This window comes from Pristis pectinata, chromosome 7 (assembly GCF_009764475.1).
Source record: "Pristis pectinata isolate sPriPec2 chromosome 7, sPriPec2.1.pri, whole genome shotgun sequence".
Lineage (NCBI taxonomy): Eukaryota > Metazoa > Chordata > Chondrichthyes > Rhinopristiformes > Pristidae > Pristis > Pristis pectinata.
The window spans coordinates 100,740,312-100,762,600 of record NC_067411.1 but is presented as its reverse complement, the minus strand read 5'-3'; the positions used below and the strand labels follow the sequence as shown (position 1 = coordinate 100,762,600).

The window sequence follows — 22,289 nt, the reverse complement described above, 5'->3', positions numbered from 1 at the left end:
GACTAGAGGGCTTGAGTTACAGGGAGAGGTTGGCCAAGCTATGTCTTTATTCCTTGGAACGTAGGAGAATGAGGGGCGACCTTATAGAAGTGTTTAAAATTATGAGAGGCATCGATAAGGTGGACGGTAACAGTCTTTTCCCCAGGGTAGGGGGGTCCAAAACTAGGGGGTATAGGTTCAGGGTGAGAGGGGGAAGATTTAAAGGGGACCTGAGTGGCAACTTTTTCACGCAGAGGGTGGTGAGTATATGGAACGAGCTGCCAGAGGAAGTGGGTGAGGCAGGTACAACAGTATCATTTAAGAAGCACTTGGATGGGTACATGGAGGGGCGGGGCTTGGAGGGATATGGGCCGAACGCAGGAAATTGGGACTCGCTGGGTGGGCACCATGGTCAGCATGGACTGGTTGGGCCAAAGGGCCTGTATCTGTGCTGTATTGCTCTATGAGTCTATGACTTTTGTGAAAAGAAATTACCTCAAAAATTAGTTGTAATGTTACATTGGTGTCAGTGTATTGTTCCTTTCAGAAACTGATAAATTGTTTTCGATCACTGCCTATGATTCACTAAAATAATCCAGATGTTTTGCAGAGGTGAGTAAAGGAATAATAAAGTTTAGGATTGCACCCCGGTTAATCCAAGGCTATAGACTATATCGTCCCTAGAAATGAACTTGCATATATATAATGCATTATATGCACTATATCCCAAATATATCATCCCAAAGGACTTTACATCCAGCAATTACTTTTGCAATGTAGTCTGTTGGTAGGTGATACCTAAGAAACAAAATTCTTCTTGACGATAGCACAAAAAGAGTTGTCTGTTACATGTCTTGCCTGATAACCAGTTTCATTGACTTATTATGTCAATTGGATGACTTCCCTACGAAAACTATGATTATCTTCCATTCATTAGGTATAAGCACAATGTAATTCACAATAAAGCTCTAATTCTACACAATACTCCATTATATATGACTGCTGTGATAATCACCTTTAGATTTTGATTAGAATATAGTAAACTAAGGTGATAATTATAATTCCTTGAATCCCTGGGTTCAAATCCTTGTCCAGAGACTCAAGCATGAAGACCTAACTTTGTACTCCAGCAAAACGTGAAACTGTACTCTCAAAGTTGCTGTCTGTTGGGTGAAGCATTAAGCTCTGGCTCTGTCTGCTCTCTCTGATAAACATAAAATATCTTGTGACCGTGTTTTGAAGAACAGTGGGTTAGTTACCTCAGTATTTATTCTTCACTCAAGACTGCTATTTTGGTCATTATAATGTTGCTATTTTGCCATAAGCTAAAATATATGTCAAAATCTTACATTTATTCTTTGAAGCATTAATCTCTATCACCTTGAAGGAGGCTGCATTCATCACCTGTTTTTCTCAATATAATTTATTTTTTCAAAAAGTAGCTGCTATGAGTATGGGTTACTTTTAAATTACTGTCTGTTTCGACTTTGATAATGAATTTCCTTTCTAACTCGATTAGACCCACATGGTCTGTCTGTCAGGCCACCTTAAATTACATGGTGGCTTAGGTAACCATTAAACTCTGTCCAATTACCTTAAACAAGCTTGTGTGTGCAACAGGCAAGCCAAACTTTATTAAAGTTCAAAAAGCATCATATCACACTAACTTGAATTAATAGTACAGCTGTATAGGTTTGGACCCACTGCCAATATACAGACATCTTGATTAAATAAATGCTTGGTCGCAGCTGCACACCTCAGTGGAGGAATATAAAGTGATGTCTTCCTCTAAATGTTTTCTTAATCATGAACAGAACCAAATGGGTAAAACTGAGCAAAGTTTACCAGCTTAAATATTTGGATGATCACATTGCAATAGGGGCAACCTCAGATCCCAGTGAAAAATCCAGGTGGTAAAATCTGTTTAATTTTGAAGGGTTCACCGCAGTTTAAAATACCATAAATGGATGTACTGGTCTATCTGCCCTAATAAGTTATTTTTTTATATATAAGTGCAGTAATTGTCCCTGTCACGTTATGTTTTAAAATGATATAAATAATGAATTTTATGCTGGTTACTCATATGAAACTGATTCATAAAAGTCCTCTACTTCAGTTGAAGTCTGAGGTCTGAATTAAGCAAGTGTTTGATCTAGGAGATAGTACGGGGAGTTAGAACTGAATCATTCATATGATACTGAGACAACTTTCTTTTAGAATGTATGAGTTTTAAATGAGATAGGGAAGGAACTAAATCCCGGAACAGGAGAGATGGAAGTCAGCAGAGAAAGAAGTGCATTCATTTCATACTGGCAAATATCCACTGATGTCTGAAACAGGATTAATATGAAGCATATTTCCTTGGTGGCGTGGTGGTGTAGTGGTCAGAGTTGCTGCTGTAAGCTTCAGTGACATCTGCGTTCAGTGCTGACTTTGGGGACTGCCTGTGTGGAGTTTGCACATTCTCCCAATGACTGCATGAGTTTCCCTCGGGTGCTCTAGTTTCCTCCTACATTCCAAAGCCACACTGGTGAGTTAATTGGCCACTGTAAATTATCCCTAATGTGGGTGGCTGGCATGGGGGTGGGTGGGTGGGAGAGGGGGAGATGGGGGGCTGGGTAGTGGGTGTTGATGGAGAGGTGAAGAAGGTTACAGGGAAATAAGTGGAGGAATGGGCCAAGTTGTTTCTTTCCATGTCATAAGAAAATATAAGATACGGGATCTTGTTTATGCTAGTACTCAATGTGCTCCTCACCGCGTGAAAAATGCTATATAAATGCAGTTGTCAATTGACTTAACTACTAAGACAAAAAAGAGCTGGGTTCTGGCTAAATTCATGTCTAAGCAACTTATATAAAGACAACATTCGCAGTCGATTGGCAAAGCCCCAGTTTTGTTTTAAATAACCAGGAATGTTCCATACATTGGGATGATCCAGTCCTGCTGTGAACTCACCTTCATCAGTACAGTAATAACATTAACATAACAATTTTCATTAATCTAGCAATGACATCAGGTAAACTCCTCTGTGTACCCTGTGTAGGGGTGACAAAACTGGTAATCAGTTGTGAGGGGGGAATAAGAGACTGCAGATGCTGGAATCTGGAGCAACACACAAAGCACTGGTGTAATCAATTATAATGATCCTTTAAAGCCTCAGTTTGCTCCAAAGTGCTTACAGCCAACAAAGTAATTTTTGATGGGCATAAGACTGTTGTGATGTTGGAAATGTGACAGCTAATTTTCCCTGAACAAGCTTCCATAAGTGGTATTAATGATCAACTTCAGTGATATTGCTTATGGGACAGATATTGGCCATGACAACAGGGACATCACTGCTCTTCAATTAGTACTGTGGTATCTTCTACACCCATCTGAGAGAGCAGATGAAACCTAGTTTTAATGGCTTATTACTGTACCAGATTATCAGCTTAAATTTTTGAGCACAAATCCCCACAATGGGACTTTAACTCATAACTTTCTGATTTAAGATGAAAAAATTGCTTACTGGAGTCACTATTGTAAAACCATTCCTCATAAATGGATTTGCTCTTTCAGTGTGCAGAGTGATAAAGGAAATTACCCCATCCCTTCACAGTTGGGACCAATATTGTCCATTCTTTATCTAAGGAATCTTATCTTAATCTTTAATTTGATGAGATGAGATTTCTTTATTAATCATATGTGCATCAAAACACACAGTGAAATGCATCTCTTGCGTGGAGTGTTCTGGGGGCAGCCCGCAAGTGTCGCCACGTTTCCGGCACCAACATAGCATGCCCACAACTTCCTAACCCGTACATCTTTGGAATGTGGGAGGAAACTGGAGCACCCGGAGGAAACCCACACAGTCACGGGGAGAACGTACAAACTCCTTACAGACAGTGGCCGGAATTGAACCGGAGTTGCTGGCGCTGTAATAGTGTTACGTTAACTGCTGCACTACGGTGCCACGGATTTGTTCTCTATTATATCACATCCATAAAATTCAGCCCAAATGTTTTAATTTCTACCTGACTTATTTTTCATTTTAAATAAGCTAGAACATGATGTTCTAAAAGGTTTCTAATATCTATTGAAAAAAGAGATTTAGTTTGCTTCTTTTCTCCAGTGGATAGTCAGTAGCCTGCTCTCTCTGGACACAACTTATGGTTTCTTAGACTTACCACAGGCTTTATTGTTACACTCCACTTCCTTCCTGTGCAATGATGGAGAGGACCCTAAATGGGGCCAGGCAATAAATCTGAGCTCTGCAAGGAGGGGATGGTGTTCTGTTCTTTAACCACTTTGTGCTTTGAGATAAAAGTAGCAGGCCGTTTCAAATGCAGGGGGAAATGTTTCATTTGGGAAGCAGAAAATTGGTCCCAAAAAAATCCTTTATGAAAAGTGATATGTTAAAATCATGATCTCGTGAAAATTAGGAATCCCTATCTTATGAGCAAAAACTGAGAAAACATAATAACACCAAAAACAATACTTTAAATTTACTCTGGTTCACAATTTCTTATTTAGTTACACAACTATCTATTTTTAATAGCCTTCTGGTGAACTGTACTGATTTTTATTTCATTACTGTTGAATTATAGGATGGATTAAAGATTTTGTCTGTTTGTGTTGTGGAGGGAGTACTCTGTATAAATTTCTGCACTGCTCTAATTAGGAAGGCACACTGCCAGCTTTGATATTTATTTCAACTTTACTGCAGTTGGAAATAGATTTATTTTCAACTAAACCCCCTCCTAATTTGCAAGTTTGCTTTTGTTATAAGTGCATTTGACCAGAAGTGCAGCTCTTGGATGTGAACAGAGAAGGTAGATTTTTAGCAGCAACTGAAGGTAAAACTGATGGTGCTGATTGCTGGCACGGGAGTCTGATATGAAGCACAAATTTCACATCTAATGGAGTCCAAATCTGCCCCTCATGGTCAATCTGTGCACTGTACTGTCTGTTCATTTCCAGAACCACTACCTGCTTCAACTGCTCTAACATGTAACCATATAATTTCTGCTGAAGGGTCTTAGGAAGACTGTTAAATATGACCAATGGAGAAAAAAAGGCTTACATTGCAATACACAAGGTAACCTGTGATAACCGTGAACAAAATGGCCCTGCCCACAGAGCTGAGATTTTAAAATTTATTTACCACACATGCAGTAGAGCAGCAAACCATTTGAATTGCCTTTAATTTGTGTTAATAATGTCCATGTTCACACTGGTTGAAATAAAGCCAAGAAACCTAAATGACCACATTAAATAGAAGATGAAATTGGGCGTGAGACTAGTAATACTTCAACTACCTCCTCAAATAGCCTGCTGGGACGGCCTGAACTATTTATAGAATTCTGCTCCTAGTAATCCCAATGATTCAATTACAAGCTCTCTGGATAGACTCCACTTGTAACGTGCCTGTGATAAAAGAAAACTGTCCCTCCTGGCACAGTTGCACACGCTATCCTCCTCCAATGCTTCTCTGCTGTCGTCCAGCCCAGTTCAGTCACACCTACCTATTCAATTCCTAACTGTCCAGTCACAATGGGAGAATCACAGTGGGGTGGCTTCTCTTCCTGCTCCCACCCTGATACTTGTGGCATCCGCCAAAACTCTTTCTGCTCCTGTTTCTCATTGTCGTGCAGATCCCAGGACTTGAGCTGGAGACATCACATCAGCTTATGTACTTTGATGGCCCCCAAGTTGGATGTCAAAAGACTGCCCCTGTTCCCATCTACTGTCCCTATATTGTTTGACCTCTGCGAGTGGATGATCAGAACTTTCACGGAAACCGGACAATCAGAGAAAATTTAAGATACAAAAAGAAGGCATTTGGCCCATCATGTCTGTGAGAAAGAGAGACCCTGCCTCATCCCTTGTACCATGCAATACGTCCAAAGTTCCATCTGAAGCCATCGTCTTCAATCCTTGTCATAAAATCCATTACCTAGCAATTGAGTTATCCCTCTCCCAGTAAATGTCTCAAACCAGTCAAGTGTACTCATAAAATAGATGATATGTTAGATTTTTGGTGCGTGTCTAGCCACATACCTACATTATTTCTCAGTCCACTATTGCCATCTTTATAACCTTGCACCATTTTATCCCTCCTTTTAAAGTCTGCCTGGACTCTGGTATTCCTGCACTCTCCATCATTGCGCCCTCTTCTCGTCCCAATGCTGCTGGCTAACTTCCGACCTTTCCTGTGGTCCTTGTAGGAAATGCCAGCCTTTGTTGACCACCCTCATTGCCCGCGAACTGAGGAGGAAGTTAACCGTCAACAACATTAGTGGGTCTTGAGGCAATTACAGGCCAGACCAGGGAAAGGATAGCAGGTGTCTTTCCCTGCCTCAAGCATATTAGTGAATCAGATGGTTTTAACAACAATCCAGCAGTTTCACATTTACTTTTACACAGACTATGACTAATTTTAAGTTGAGTTTACTTATTTACTTGAGTTTAAATTCCCCAGCTACCTTTTTTGGATTTGGACAGGTAAATGGATAAGAAAGGTTTAGAGGGATATGGGCCAGGTGCAGGCATATGGGAAGAAGTTGGCATGGATGAGTTGGGCCGAATGGCCTATTTCCCTGCTGTATAATTCAATGGATCTATCTGCCTTAATATGTTCTAATGTGTCATCTATTTAAAACAGAGATGAGGAGGAATTTCTTTTCTCAGAGAGTTGGAAGTCTCTGGAACCTTCGATGGCAGAGGGTTGTGGGGGAGAAGTCAATGAATATATTCAAGATAGAATTTTAGTCTATGGGTGAGCCAAGGGAATTGAGTGGAAAGTGGAGCTGGGGCCAAGCTCAGACATGCAATGATTGTATTGAGTGGTGGAGCAGGCCCAATAGGTTGTAATTCTACTCCTGCTACTGTTTCTTATACTGGTTCACTTGGCGTGGTGCCCGCTTCTGTAAAATACAGCTTATAGGTTATCGAAGAAATTCATTTACATTTTAATATGGGGCCTGAAGCTTTTTTTAGGGTCGGTTATTGCATTAATGCTGTGAAAAGTTGGGTTCAGCTTCATGACAGCTGCCAGATGGAGGAATGTAATCAGTGGCTGGGGACTAAAACTTTAGTGGCAAGGATAAAGGTTATGGTTTCAATCTTTACTATTTCGACGGAGTAAATTTCTGCCCTTAGAACAAGAAACAGGAATGGGCCAAGGAGAGATCTTTGGGGACACCAAAGGCAATGGTGTTGGAATAGAAAGTTGACCCACTGCATCAGTTTCTCTTGATAAGTAAAATTGGACTTGGTAAAATTGTCCCTGCCCTGCTGGATATAATGGAGAGGTTTGAGGAGGACGGTATCGTCAGCTGTGTAGATAGGAAGAACGAGGACAGGTAGCTTACATCCATTAGTCGCCAAGGATGCCACCTGTGACTTCGATCAGAGTTGATTCTTTATTGTAGCAGGATCAGAAGCCTAATTGCCAGAACTTGAACATGGAATTCCAGGAAAGGATGGCTCTTTTTGTGTGAATGAAAATAAAAAACACTTGGGTTTTGGAGGATGAAGTAACATTGGAGACTGATATTTGGAAGTGATGGAAGTGATGGAATCTGTGATTGACGCCTTGGAGGTAGAGAGGCCATGTGAGATAACAAGGGAATGGCCTGGAGTCTGATTTAGCAAGCTTTTATAATGGATGGATCAAGGTAGGTTGGGAGGATGTTGAACTCAAAAGGGAGGTGGCAGGTGAAATCCCGTAGGATGAGAAGTTGGTGCAGAGAGGCAGGAGGGAGAATGATAGTGAAAGTTCCATGAGCTCAAGTAGTGATTTGGTGATAAGAACCACACCTCCTTTGCTTCTTTTTTGAACTCCTTTCCATGTGGATTTTCAGACATGAGCTTTGTCAGTATCTGTGATTTTAGGGGATATCAACTCCGAGACTGATCTTTTTGTCATGAACTGATCATCTACGGGAATGCTTTCCAACGGCAGGCAATGTATAGCATTCAGCAGTAACTGTACAGGTATTGCCCTCTCTACCAAGATCACCTGTAGCATCCCCACCAATTCGCCAGCAGAGGTCACCACAGAAGGATTGGTTTTGCCAGTAGAATGATAAGATGAATCTTCAAATTTAATTTTTGCAGAGAATTTTGTCTTGAAAAATTAACAAGGTAAACCTAAAGATAGACGCTTAAAAGTGATAGGTTGGATAATTCCTCCATAGAATCCTTGTCTTTTATGATAAAACGATTTTTACATTGGTTCTGCAGGCCATTGGCTTGTTTTCCTCCTTGCTAGCTCAGGTTGGTCCTATCTTGTATAAATCTATGTGAGAAATTGATGCCAATGACCTAATATTGCTGCTTGGAGCCTTGCAAATCACAAGTAGCATACTCAGACCAACACATACCTCATAAATAAGATTTTGCTCTTTGCATTTTAAATTGTCCTCTCAGTTTTGTTCTGAGCCGAATTTCCTTGTGCTGTGTGAATATCAGCGCATAAGCAAATAAACTGGTTAACAGTCCATTTAAATTAACAGGGCAAAGAACCAAGTATTAATGTGTTAGGTTACATACACAGATGTTCAAATATAATTTTGATGCCAGTATCTTTTATGAATTCAAGAACTTGGCAGTTTGCTTGTTTTTCTTAAAATGAATATTTTAACTGCTTTGGCTAAAGTTGATAGTGATTAAATAACAAGCTAACTCCTTGTAATGCCTAAGAAAAATTTTACAGCAGAAATCAGAAATAGATCATGCTGGATCTCAAATACTAGTTTTGCCCTTGCCCTGTTCTTTTGACTGCTGTTAAGCTTTGCTATTGGGGAGAGTTCTCCTGACTGCCAGAAGACTGAGCTTCTTTCAATGTGTTTGAACGTAGTTATGGAGGACTGTGGGATATTTGAAGAAAAAGGATTATTTAATGTCACTACCTTACTCCTCTTTCAATATTGGATGATTTGTGTTTTTCTTCAGAAATATTATCACATTTATAATGTAAATAAGTGTTCCCGTGAAGTCAAGTTGAGTTTATTGTCATCTGCACAAGTCCATGTGTGCACAGGTGCAATGAAAAACTTACTTGCAGCAGCATCACAGGCACATAGCATCAGGTAAGCCGCATTTACGAGAAGAAACTTAAATTACACACAATTTTTACAAGAAAGAACACAATTAGAACAAAAAAAAGTCTATTTTAGTGCAAAGTGATCATGGTGTTGCTAAACTGTAGTGATCAGGGTTTTGCCAGTTGGTTCAAGAACAGAATGGTTGAAGGGAAGTAGCTGTTCCTGAACCTGGTGGTGTGGGACTTCAGGCTTCTGTACCTCCTGCCCAATGGTAGCTGTGAGAAGATGGCATGGCCTGGATGGTGGGGATCTTTGATGATGAATGTTGCCTTCTTGAGGCATCTTTAGGTAATAGGGAAAGGTTGGCAATGCAGTGTGCAGTGGATTGATGCATTTGTGGATTTGATTGTCAGATACAGAGAACTGCGATTTTGGCTGGCACAAATTCCAAGGGCATTGCTACAAATACTTTGGCCATCGACGGAGTTGGGAAGATGCAGAGAAGGAATGTCGCCTGCAGGGAGCTCACCTGTCCAGCATCCTGACACACGAGGAGCAGCTCTTTGTGAACCGTACGTACTCAGACAATTCAGAAACAATTCTTCCCATTGGATATGCAGCATGAGCCTTAGTGAATGAATGAACGATGATTTCCAAACTATAAATTCAGATGTTAGTACGGGTAATGGACAGCTGATTTTGAGTGTTCGTAATTGGAGAGAGCAAAATCGAAATAAAATATTTTGGTAGGCTAGGCAGTGAAGACATTTAGCTTTTCAAATCTATTCTACTATTTGTGATATCACAGCTAATCTGTGACCTAATTGCACATGCTCACCTTAATACTTAGTTAACAAAAGTCTAATATCTCAGATTTAAATTTAACAAGTGACCAAGCGTCTATTCCACTTTGAGGAACAAAGCTGCAGATGTCTACCGCCCTTTGTGTGCAGAAGTGTTTCCTGTCTTTATTCTTGAAAGGCCATGCTCAATTTTTAGACTATGTCTGCTAGTCCTGGACTCCCCAACTAGCAAAATGGTTTCAATCTATCAAATCAATCTTGTAACCTAAATGCCTTGCAAACATCCCTCATGCATTCAATTTCAATATTTCAGAGAACACAATGGCTAGTTTATGTACTGTCTCATCACCAAATGCCTAAAATCATTGAAGGAAGATAAGTCAGCTCTTTGAAAATCAGCCAGTCCCGATTCCCTGTGGCCCTACAAATTAATTGTCCTCATGCCTTTCCGATTTCCTTTTGAAAGCCCTGATTAACTTTTGTTTCAACCACTCTTAAAAGCAGTGTGTTACTTTGCGACACAGCACTTTTTCCAAAGCCAATTTATCTTTGCTGAGAATGATTTGTTTAGAACTGTTTGGTGGATTCTAGGTGTGGTGTAATCAGGGCTTCGCATTGCTGCAGGATAATTTCCATCCCCTGTAGTTTAGCTCTCTAGATATAACAATTGGCATTCTTTTAGCCTTTCTGTTTACTTTCTGCACTTGTCCATGACATTTTAATGATTCACATACATGGATCCTTTGTCTCTGTACCCATATATTGCCTGTACCATTTTATTACTGGAAGAATTGATCCTTTTTAACTCCAGAATGAAGAATCTCACATTGTCTTTTATTACCATTAATGAATATATTAATATTGCAGTACCTATCAGTACTGTCTGTAACATCACCTACGTTTGTAATCAGCAAACGTTGATTTCTTGCTTTCCCTCACCTAATTTGCTTATAGAACACTACAGCACAGAAAACAGGCCATTCGGCCCTTCTAGTCTGTGCTGAAAGTTTATTCTGCTAGTCCCATTGACCTGCACCCAGTCCATAACCCTCCAGACCTCTCCCATCCATGTAGCTATCCAATTTATTCTTGAAACTTAAGAGTGAGCCCGCATTTACCACGTCAGATGGCAGCTCGTTCCACACTCCCACCACTCTCTGAGTGAAGTTCCCCCTAAGCCTTGCCCCTTTCACCCTAAAGCTGTGTCCTCTCGTACTTATCTCTCCTAATCTAAATGGAAAGAGCCTACTCGTATTTACTCTGTCTATACCCCTCAAAATTTTGTAAACCTCGATCAAATCTCTCCTCATTCTTCTACGCTCCAAGGAATAAAGTCCAAACCTGTTCAGTCTTTCCCTGTAATTCAACTCCTGAAGACCCAGCAACATTCTAGTAAATCTCCTCTGCACTCTTTCAGTCTTACTGATATCCTTCCTATAGTTAGGTGACCAGAACTGCACACAATACTCCAAATTTGGCCTCACTAATGTCTTATACAACCAATTTATACAATATATAAATATTTTGTAAACAAAATCTTGCCCCAGCATGGGTCTTGCAACCACTGCTGCTCATATCCGGCTGATCTACCCTTCTTCTGTCTCCTGCCACTCAACCAGTTTGTTTTAAACCTACCAATAATTTCCTTTCAAATCAATGAAATTCAACTTGAGGTAACAATCTGGTATGAGGGGCCTTATTAAATGCCTTCTCAAAGGATGATACAGAGGCGGTCTTCAACATTACTCTCCAAAAAGTCCAAGTGGGATTGCCAAGCATGGCACACATTCTACAGGTTCCTGCTGGCCCTGCTTGATCTGCTGAGAAATTTCAAGGTGTTCAGTGACTCCCTTCTTAATTATCGACTGCAGCAATTTTCCAAAAATAAATGTCAGGCTAATTGGTCTATAATTCCCAGGTTACCCTTTATTACCTTCCTTAAATAGTGGGGTGAGACACACGAGTTACAAGGTTGGAGTACCAGTTCTGGAATCCCTAGATCTTTCACAGCATAAGTCAAAAAGGAAAATATATAGCAGATTGATTAACAACAGAAAGAATTAAAATCGTTAATATTTTGTGTCAAAATATGCAAGAAAAGGATCTAATTCTTCACATGCCAATGGATATTTACAGAGTTTTCTCTTCATTTAAAAGCAATTTGGTTTTAACCCCTTCAAGATAAAATAAGTCTGTAGTAGTAATGAGAGCAAAAATAGCCATTCTTAAGGTTATGAATTAGTTGCCTTTTATGCACAAGGGCGCTGGATTCAAAGTGTTGATGGAGTTCAAATGATTAGGTAAAAAATGAACAGACCTTGTCTTACAGATATGACTGTTCATCTTTGTAAGGATTTTTATTTTATTCTTCCTTTCTTGTTTAAAAGATCGATCAGCTGCAAAATTCACCTTTCATCTTTATGGTTATGCTGCTCTGTGTCACTGCTTTCTTCATGCTTGTTGTCATTCCAGCTCCACTGTCAGACAGCAGGAAGTGTGATTGAAGTTGGGCTGGCTGGATGTCATTGATCTTTGCTCCCTCAGATGGAGCATCTCACTTGCACATGTTCCATCTGGCAGCTCAGTGCAGAGCTGACAAAACTCAAACACACTGAGTTGAACCCATCCAGCTCTGCGACTCAAATCATCAGTGTATCTGTACACATTTCAAGTGGGGAAATTAACTTGCCCTTATCATTGAGAAACTACTTTTGTATTTCATTGTACACATGAGAGAGAGTTGAAGTTTCACTGGAAGTTTCAATAGTACATCAGTTATTTCACAAATAACATTCGTAACACTTTTAACCTCAGTTCCAGTACAAATAACTTCTAGTGTGTGCATGACCTTGAGAGTTGAAATGTGAGATATACCACTAATTCACGTGTCAGTGAAATAATGTGCACAGATGTTTTCTTAAGCCATTTTTAAAAATCAGATGCCAAGTGGGCTGATAAGTAAGTTTGCAGAGGACACAGACATTGGCAGAGTTGTGGATAGTGAGGAAGGTTATCAAAGGATGCGGCAGGATAGAGATAGATGGAAATGTGGGCAGAGAAATGGCAGATGGAGTTTAATTTGGACAACTATAAGGTGTTGCACTTTGGGAGGTCAAATGCAAAATGAAAGTATACAGTAAATGGCAGGACCCTTGTGAGCATTGATGTACAGAGAGATCTTGGGGTGCAAGTCCATAGCTCCCTGAAAGTGGCATCACAAGTGGATAGGGTGGTAAAGAAGGCATGTGGCATGTTTACCTTCATTGGTCAGGGCAATGAACACAAATCTTTGGTTAGGCCACATTTGGAGTGTTGTGTGCTCATCACATTACAGGAAGGATGTGAAGGCTTTGGAGAGGGTGCAGAAGAGGTTCACCAGGATGTTGCCTGGAGTAAAGAGTATTAGCTATAAGGTGAGCTTGGGCAAAGCATAGACAAGGTTGATAGTCAAAGAGTCTTTTTTTTCCCAGGGTGGAAATGACAAAAACTAGAGGGCATAATTTTAAGGTAAGAGAGAGTGAAAGTTTAAAGGAGATTTACGAGTCAAGTTTTTTTTTAAATAAACGCAGAGGTAGGTGCCTGGAACACACTGCCTGTGGAAGTGGGGGAAGCAGATACGATAGCAATGTTTAAGGGGCATGTAGACAGACACATGAAGAAGCAGGGAATGGAGAGATATAGACCACTAATAGGCAAATTTGCAGTTTAAATCGGCAAATTGGTCAGCACCGCCACTGTGTGCCGAAGGGGCTGTTCCATGCAAGTACAATTATAAGTTGTAATTTGCTTAACGACTGTAGTTGACAAAAGTCACGCGTATTATTAAAAGCAGCTCAAATACAGGTATTTCCTTAAAAATGCAGATGCACTAATTTCTAAATGATCTCCTTCATTAAGATTTAACATGGTGATGATTACATAACCTGTTTAACAGAGTCTGCATGGGCTGGCTAACGGTACTTAAATAACACAATTAACGTGTATGTGTGTGTATGTGTGTAAGGATTAGGGCAGTCTGATAACATTTGAATAACAGATTGAATAAAGCTCTGTTACTCAGGAATGTGAACCAAGTAAACTAGCACACCTGTTATGATTAGTAAACAGTTTTTACTTTGAGAAGAGAAGTGGAAGAAAATAAATTATGAATTTATAGTAAAATCGAAATCCCAGATACATTGGGTGAAAGAATCCAATCATTTAGAATTTCTTTCAAGACCTGCAGAACAGGACATAAATATATAAATGTAAACTTCCTGATTTTACTAAATGAATCATTGTCATACACAGAATTGGTATTAAATACCTCCTTCCTTGTTTTGTCTGCCCCCCAGGTATTGGCCAGGACTACCAATGGATCGGTCTGAATGACAAAATGTTTGAACATGATTTCCGCTGGACTGATGGAAGCCCTCTGGTTAGTCTTTGAAAGATTTGTTTTCTTGTATACCCTTCAGATGGAACGTTCCTGAGTGACTCATAAACAGGAGTGTGGACTAACTACAAGGTTCTGTTCCAGAGTTACCACTGTAAAGTACAATTATTATGAAATCTGTATTGCCAGTTTTCTATCACTGCACTAGATGGGTAGGGGAGCCAATAAAAGAGCACATAATATTTATAATGAGTACAAAAAAGCAATTGTACAGTAATGTAAGAGTGCAATTACTAGACTACTGTAACCAAGGAAGTGCGTTCATGTAAGTTCCAACCTCAGGTTTAGAGTTTACTTGGTACGATCAGAAATCTAGGTTATCCAAATGCAGAGAAATAAATGTTAAGATCGTTAAGAAATTGACTTCTGGCACATCGAGAACTGGTACATCTCCCAAAGGAGGTAGACTGCAGTTTGTGTGTAGAACTGAATCTACTGCAGAAGCAAAAATAGGACTTTGTTCCTTGCCTTATAGACATTAGCGGTTTAGGCAGATGTTACTGATAACATATCCTTGCTCCAAAATGGGCCAATAATGCAATAGATTGCTGGAAAGTAATCATATATTTTATATATACATGCACAGAATATGTATAACTACTTCGCAACTAAAGCTTAAAGGCCATGTACTCAGCATGAAGCTGTCTCTACCGTAACCTCCACAGACCATAGATGACTGAAGAAAAAAAGGCTATTAAGCAGAGTAATTCTTCTGCAATGGAGACGAGAATAGATATCTCTGAAAAAAACTGGTACAAAAATCACTTTTCAATTAATTCAGAAAGCCTCTGTTGGATCTACTTTTTAATATATGTTCCTAATTGCAAAGCTGCATTGATGGAATGAGTACAACAATATTCGCATGAGTCAGATTAATCTCCATAGCCGTTCCTTCCATGATTTGACAAAGAACTACTGATTTCCAAATTAAAAGATATAGTTTTATTGAGTGATGAAGAGACAGAGTAAATGCCACAGTTGACAAATGTTGCTTAAAAAAAGGGCTTCTTATTGTTGGGTAAAACATCAAATGATTCTAATTACTAAATAGTTGGGAGACAAATTCAGAACACAAATCTTTCCTTGCAGATTCTTTGTAGCACTTTCATATAAAAGACTGACTTTATGTGTCAGGCTGTTTGAATTATTAGCATTGTTTGACTATATAAGGTATTTCATTATAAAAATGCTACTCTCAAATCTTTTCCTGAGTACATCCCAAGAAATGTATTGTGCTTGGAGCCAAGTGCTGTTGGTGATCTGGCAGAGATATTTTTAGGTTTTCTGCAGTAAGCCATTACCATGATCAGTCGCTGAGGTATAGTTTGCTCCGGCAGCAGTTGCTGATATAATCGAGCTTTTGTATGGAGGTGAGTCACTCCCACATGTGGTGAAGTATTTGAAATCACCAATTTTTGCAAGTGTAAATTGAGACACTAAACTCCGTAGACATTGCACAGAACTGGCATATTTGACGGCTTTACCTCACTAAGGCTAAACCTATTGGGAGAAATTCTCAGTTGGTTTATTTAGAGACAAAAAAACTCTTGATAGTATGCTTGCTGTCAATGAGCATAATTGGTCTAGTGTGGTTGGGCATTCTTAGTTTTGTGTAATGATGACTGCATGGAAAATTCATAGACACCTTCGAATATACCTTTCATTACTTAGTCATTGATGGGAGGGAATACAAATGCATTTAACATTGGTCCTTTAAACCTTTGATAGATCCTTCTTTCTTTTTCTCTTCTATAAACCTTAAATCATTTGGTAGTGTTGCCATTGCTGTACCACAGACATTTTATAAGCTCACAAGATGAGATAAACTATCTCCTTTCACTTGAAAATCTAAAATTGATCCCACTTCTCTAACTATTTTCAGTCAAAAAGTCCATACATGAACAAACCTTGAACATAACAATAATTCTCTTAACTTCTCCTTTAGGTCTTTTTGGATAATAATCTGAAACTCACTCATCATGGAAATATTTTTTTCTGACTAATCTTTAAATAGTTTATCAATTTTGAATAACTTGATAACAGAATCTAAATTTGAAAAGTACCAATTTCCCTTGTCACCTCTCCAAAACAAACACCATTCAGTCTTGATATTATCGTAAATTAATGTCAATAAAAGAACAATAAAAAGCAAAATATTATTTCCCAGATATTCCTTGAAGACACAGATGTGTTCTTTACTTGATAAGATGAAATATTAAATTGGTATTGGTTTATTATTGTCACTTATACCGAGGTACAGTGAAAAACTTGTCTTGCATACCGATCGTACAGGTCAATTCATTACACAGTGCAGTTACATTGAGTTAGTACAGAATGCCTTGATGTAGTACAGGTAAAAACAATAACAGTACAGAGTAAAGTGTCACAGCTACAGAGGAAGTGCAGTACTGGTAGACAACAAGGTAGATCATGAGGTCGGAGTCCCTCTGGAGTTTGCTTTGGAATATCTCAAGGTCCTATATTAATCCAAACTCTTACAGTTCCAGTTGCTCTCTGTTCTCTCATTGTGGCCAGTCTTGCAACAGCCACCAAATCCATTCTTCAAAGTTACCACTGTTCACAACCTTGCTGTTTGACCCTCAGCTGAGCTTCCAAATACTTATCTGCTATTTAAAGAGAGGCCTTTTACTCCTCTTCAATTGCTTCTGCTGCCATCTTAGTTAATTACTGCTGGAACTCTTTTTTTACCCCCAGTCTTGAGAATTCATAGAACATAGAACAGCATAGCACAAGAACAGGCCCTTCAGCCCACAGTGTCTGCACTGACCATGATGCCAATCTAACGAATCCCATCTGCTTGCTCATGGTCTGTATCCTTCTATGCCCTGTCTGTTCATAAGGCTGTTTAATTGCCTCTTAAATGCTGCTGTTGTATCTGCTTCTACCAGGCAGCACGTTCCAGGCACCTGCCACTCTCCATGTTAAAAAAACCCACCTCACACATCTCCTTTCAACTTTCCCCCTCTCACCCTAAATCTATGCCCTCTTGTATTTGACATTCCTATCCTGGGAAAAAGACTGACTATCAACGCTGTCTCTGCCTCTCATAATTTTACACACTTCCATCATGTCTGCCCTCAGCCTCCGACACTCCAGAGAAAACAACCCAAGTTTGTCCGACTTCTCCTTACAGCTAATACTCTCCAATCCAGGCAGCATCCTGGTGATCCTCTTCTGTGCCCTCTCCAAGGTCTTCACATCCTTCTTGTTGTGTGACAGTACTCTAAATGTTTATACAGTGGCAACACGACTTCCCAACTTTTATACTCAGTGCCCTGTCCAATGAACGCAATCGTGCCACGTGCTTTCTTTACCAATCTATTCAATTGTGTTGCCATTTTTAGGGAGCTACAGACTTGTACCCCAAGATCCCTCTGTAAATGAATGCTCCTAACAGTCCTGCCATTTAGAAATTGCAGTTGACCTCCCAAAGTGCAATATCTCATACTTGTCCAGATTAAACTCCATCTGCCATCTGTCTGCCAACATTTCCAACTGATCTATGTCCTGCTGTATCCTTTGACAACCTTCCTCACCGTCCACAATATTTGTGTCATCTGCAAACTTACTGATCAGAACACTTCCATTTTTGTCCAGGAGATTTAGTTATATCACAACCAACAGAGGTCTAACCCAAAGAGGTCTAATGAACCCTGGCTAAACTTTCATTTTATTCTATTCATAAATGTAGGCCCATTATAAACCTCGACTGTCAGAATCCTAACACTCACCCTTGAGCTTACTGAACTGCATAGGCTCCAATTTAAACATTCTTACAAAAATTACTTGTGGAATGGGACATTGCAGACAAGCCGAGCACTAATTGCCCAACCCTGATTACCCTGGAGAAGAAGGTGGCATTGAGTTGGCTTCCTGAACAGCTGCAGTGGTTCTGGTGCAGGCAGTTCCACAGAGCTGTTGAAATTGGGACTCTGGTGCTGCATGATAAGATAATATTTCTTTATTAGTCACATGTACATCAAAACACACAGTGAAATGAATCTTTTTGCATAGAGTGTTCTGGGGGCAGCCCGCAAGTGTCGCCACGCTTCCGGCGCCAATGTAGCATGCCCACAACTTCCTAACCCATACGTCTTTGGAATGTGGGAGGAAACCGGGGCATCTGGAGGAAGCCCACGCAGGCATGGGGAGATTGTACAAACTCCTTACAGACAGTGGCCGGCATTGAACCCGGGTCGCTGGAGCTATAATAACAATACGCTAACCGCTACACCACCATGCTACTGAGTAATACATGACTCAGTTAACTTTGTTTGATAGTGCTCCTCTACATCATCTCGCATCATCTCGCGACACCTCACTAGATTAAAAGGCACCACATAAAGTTTTTGTTTCGACTGTCAAGCTTTTTAGCCATTGCAAAACTTCTTACCCTTCACTGCTTAGATGGTGAGCTGGGATTATAGATCTAATGAGCACCCTGTACGATACATACCACCTTAGCTTTCACTTGGTGTATGTCTGTGCCACGTCAGCAGTGCTTTTTTCAGCTGAGCCAGAAGATGGTTAATAATACTTATGAAAGCCAGTGTTATCCAGACGTGAGCAGTAATAACCTGGTAAGTTCTGCTTTCCATGTGGCTGGAACCATAATACAGCGATTGTATAAACACAAACTCAGCAATAATTTCTCCAGGAACATCAGAGTATATGAAGCAGCATTATCTTTTTAAGGTAGTGTCTCAGACAATTGAATGTGCTTGCAAGACTGAAATAAATGTGGGACAAGATGTTATTAAAATAAATCAAATATGGAAAAAAAAATCCTTGGCCATAGAACAAACTAAAACCAAGGATTATTTTGTGATCAGCGTTAACAAGTGGCTAGAGCAGCAGTTATACTTACATTTGCAATCTTCCTCCCTAGTTTCAGTGTATTGAAGGCCTGACCTTGGTGGGCCTGTTTTAGGGGTCAGCAGATTTTTGAGGTTTGGCTCAGATGATCAAACTTCGATACCTAGGGTTAGAACAATGGGGACCAGCGAGCTATTCAACTAGTGAGGGCATTGTAGCTTAACCTACTTCCAACATTCTCATCACCAATAACATTCAGAAGCAGGCACCTTTTCTAAGCCAACAGTTCAGCTGCCTCTTGACAGAGAACCCAGCAGAATATACGGACTGTATACCAATGTATTTGGTCTACAAGGTTCCGTATCATCTCACAGTTTGACCTAGATTTTCATTCCCACTTGTTTCTGTGAACCCTACCCATCATGGTGAAGAAACAGAAGAGAATAGCCATTTGAAGTGCAGTCCAACCTTGAAAGAAACGAGATATTAATTTCAGTTATGTCTCAACCAGTTTGTGACAGCTAGGAGCTGTGGCCATGTCAATAGATAAATAACTTCAACAAAACCCTAATTAGATGAAACTAATGTGTTCAACTAAGCAGTAATCTTGGGTTTCAAACTTTTAAGGTTGGGGGGGATGTCTAAAGGTGACTTGAGGGGCAAGTTTTTCACGCAGAGAATGGTAGGTGCCTGGATTGGGTTACCAGGGGTAGTAGTGGGAGCAGGCAGTGTGGTGGAGTTTAAGAGGCTTTTAGATAGACATGAATCTGAAGGGAATGGAGGGATGTGGATGATACACAGGAGGAGGACATTTAGTATAAATTGGCATCAAGATTGGCACAACATCTTGGACTGACTGGCCTCTCCAGTGCTGTACTTTTATATGTTCTTAAACAGGTCTTGCCAAGTAGTTGAAGTACCGAGGTGGAGAGACCTGGGGGCTACAAGGAATCAAGGGTTGTGGGAATCAAATCAGCCATAATTTTTTGGAAAAATGGAGCAGGCTCAAGTGGCCTTGTGGCTTATTCCTGATCCTAGGTCTTCCATTCTTACAAGCCACCAGAGTGCCTGAATGTACCTACCTGTCATGGAGTATAATCTCCTGAGATGTCATGGTCAACAGTAGATTGGACATGACCTACCTAAATGGAGAATAATTTCTAGCTGTAGGGCTCTGTATTCATAGTGTTGGTATGTAGCCCCACATGGTGGAGCCAGTCAGTAATGCGTCATTGTAAAACCTCAAACAGCAAGAAAATATGAATAAATTCATTTATGGGCGTAAGAAACTAAGTAACATTAATAGCAAAAAAAGGTTGCAAAGGTGTATTACACCAGACAATAATGGCTTTCCAGTACAGTAATTGTTCTCATGCGAATGCTTTAAAGAGAAGTTAGAGAATATGTAGTGCACCCTTGAATGAACATTTTATGAACAAATCTATCCTTAATTTAAAAATACCACATCCGGCTGTAATTATAGGTAGACCTGTCATAAAATCAAAAACTCTGGGGAGGTACAATCTCTGAGGCAGTTAATTTATTCAGTAAGTTACAGTTGAAATAATGTGGCAGGCTGCAGCAATGTTCCACCAGTTAAGATACTGTAAAATGATCAAGGTACCTTCCAGTTACCCTGTCTCCTTCCAACAGAATTATTTCCTTCCACGTTAGACAGTGAACAATAGGAAAGATTGCAGCAGCAGAGCCAACTTTCCTATGTTCTGTAAAGAGGGGAGCAGAGCCAATGTGGCAGGCAGAAATCGGGAAGCTACATAGCTTCCTGTGCCCGAGGCATAATGGGCTACACTATATGAAATGAATTGGGAAACAAAGGCCAAGAAACATCGTGCGTGCAGTGCAATATTTCTTTACCCTCTTTCTTGTTTCGTGAAGCCAGTTTCTGTACCACCACTTTTGGTGTTATCCACCAGGAGGTGTGCTTATAGCAAAAGAAGCTAATGACATCAGCTTTCGCTTCCTGATGGATCGACCACATTAACAGGGCATTGTCCAGCAGCCCAGCTGAGAGCTCATGCATTCCAACAGGGACCTGCAAACTACAGTGACTGACAGCTCTGCAGCACAAGCCTGTCAACATCTGCCTGGGAAGCGAGCAACATGCATTGACAGGGCCTCCCTAGTGGATATTAGTCATTGCGAAGGACAGAGGTGTGCAATTAGATTGCAAAAGGAGCCTGGTGCCTAAGAAAGAAAAATGATTGCTCCTAATTAATGTTCACTCCCAAGTAGGAACAGGTGTTAGCAGGAGAGATAATATAGTGGCAGAATGCTCATTAATGAAGCAGGACCCTTCTCATTTCAAGCCACTGCTGTTACAGTCTCATATCAGTTACAGACACTATGCTGTCATTCTCAGTAATTTAAATGAAACACTTTTCTGCAGTCTTCTGTCACCACCCAAATCTATCTTCAATGCTTAATCAGTAAACGCACTGGGATTTTTTTTTATTAACTTTCACTTGGTTGAGATAAAGTTTCTTTCCTTTTTGTCTGTAAAGTAAGCAACAATTATCCATTTTCTACCCACGTAGACAAAAAAGCAACTTACTAAGTCAAGTCCCTGGGTTACTCACAAGTACAAGTGACTTGCTCATCACTTCTCCAAATCACATTGCCAAATGATGAACATTTCTAATCTAAAAAAAATGCATCATTAAATAATACATATAAAGCATTCACTCCCCTCTCATGAGAATCATATGAATTAAATTACTTTATTTCCATGGTAGTGTAGCGGTTAGCGTAACACTATTACAGCGCCAGCAACACGGGTTCAGTTCTGTCACTGTCTGTAAGGAGTTTGTACGTTCTCCCCGTGTCTGTGTGGGTTTCCTCCGGGTTCTCTGGTTTCCTCCCACATTCCAAAGACATACAGGTTAGGAGTTGTAGGCATGTTATGTTTGCGCTGGAAGCGTGGCGACACTTGTGGGCTGCCCCTAGAACACTCTATGCAAAAAATACATTTCACTGTGTGTTTCCATAGAACAATACAGCACAATACAGGCCCTTCGGCCCACCATGTTGTGCCGACCTTCAAACCACTCCTAAGACTATCTAACCCCTTCCTCCAACATATCCCTCTATCTTAATTTCCTCCATATGCTTATCTAACAATCTCTTGAACTTAACCAACATATCAGCCTCCACCACCACCCCAGGCAGCGCATTCCATGCAGCAACCAC

The 22,289-nt window shown here is 40.2% G+C and overlaps 1 protein-coding gene across 1 annotated transcript in view; it reads left to right on the top strand.

The window, feature by feature from the left end:
• The window catches only part of LOC127572941 (versican core protein-like), a 176,187-nt gene that overhangs the window by 136,767 nt on the left and 17,131 nt on the right, over positions 1-22,289 (top strand). The window contains exons 12-13 of the mRNA XM_052020665.1: positions 9,422-9,580; positions 14,146-14,228. Coding sequence (XP_051876625.1) covers positions 9,422-9,580; positions 14,146-14,228 — 242 coding nt within the window. The remainder of the gene's footprint in view (positions 1-9,421; positions 9,581-14,145; positions 14,229-22,289) is intronic.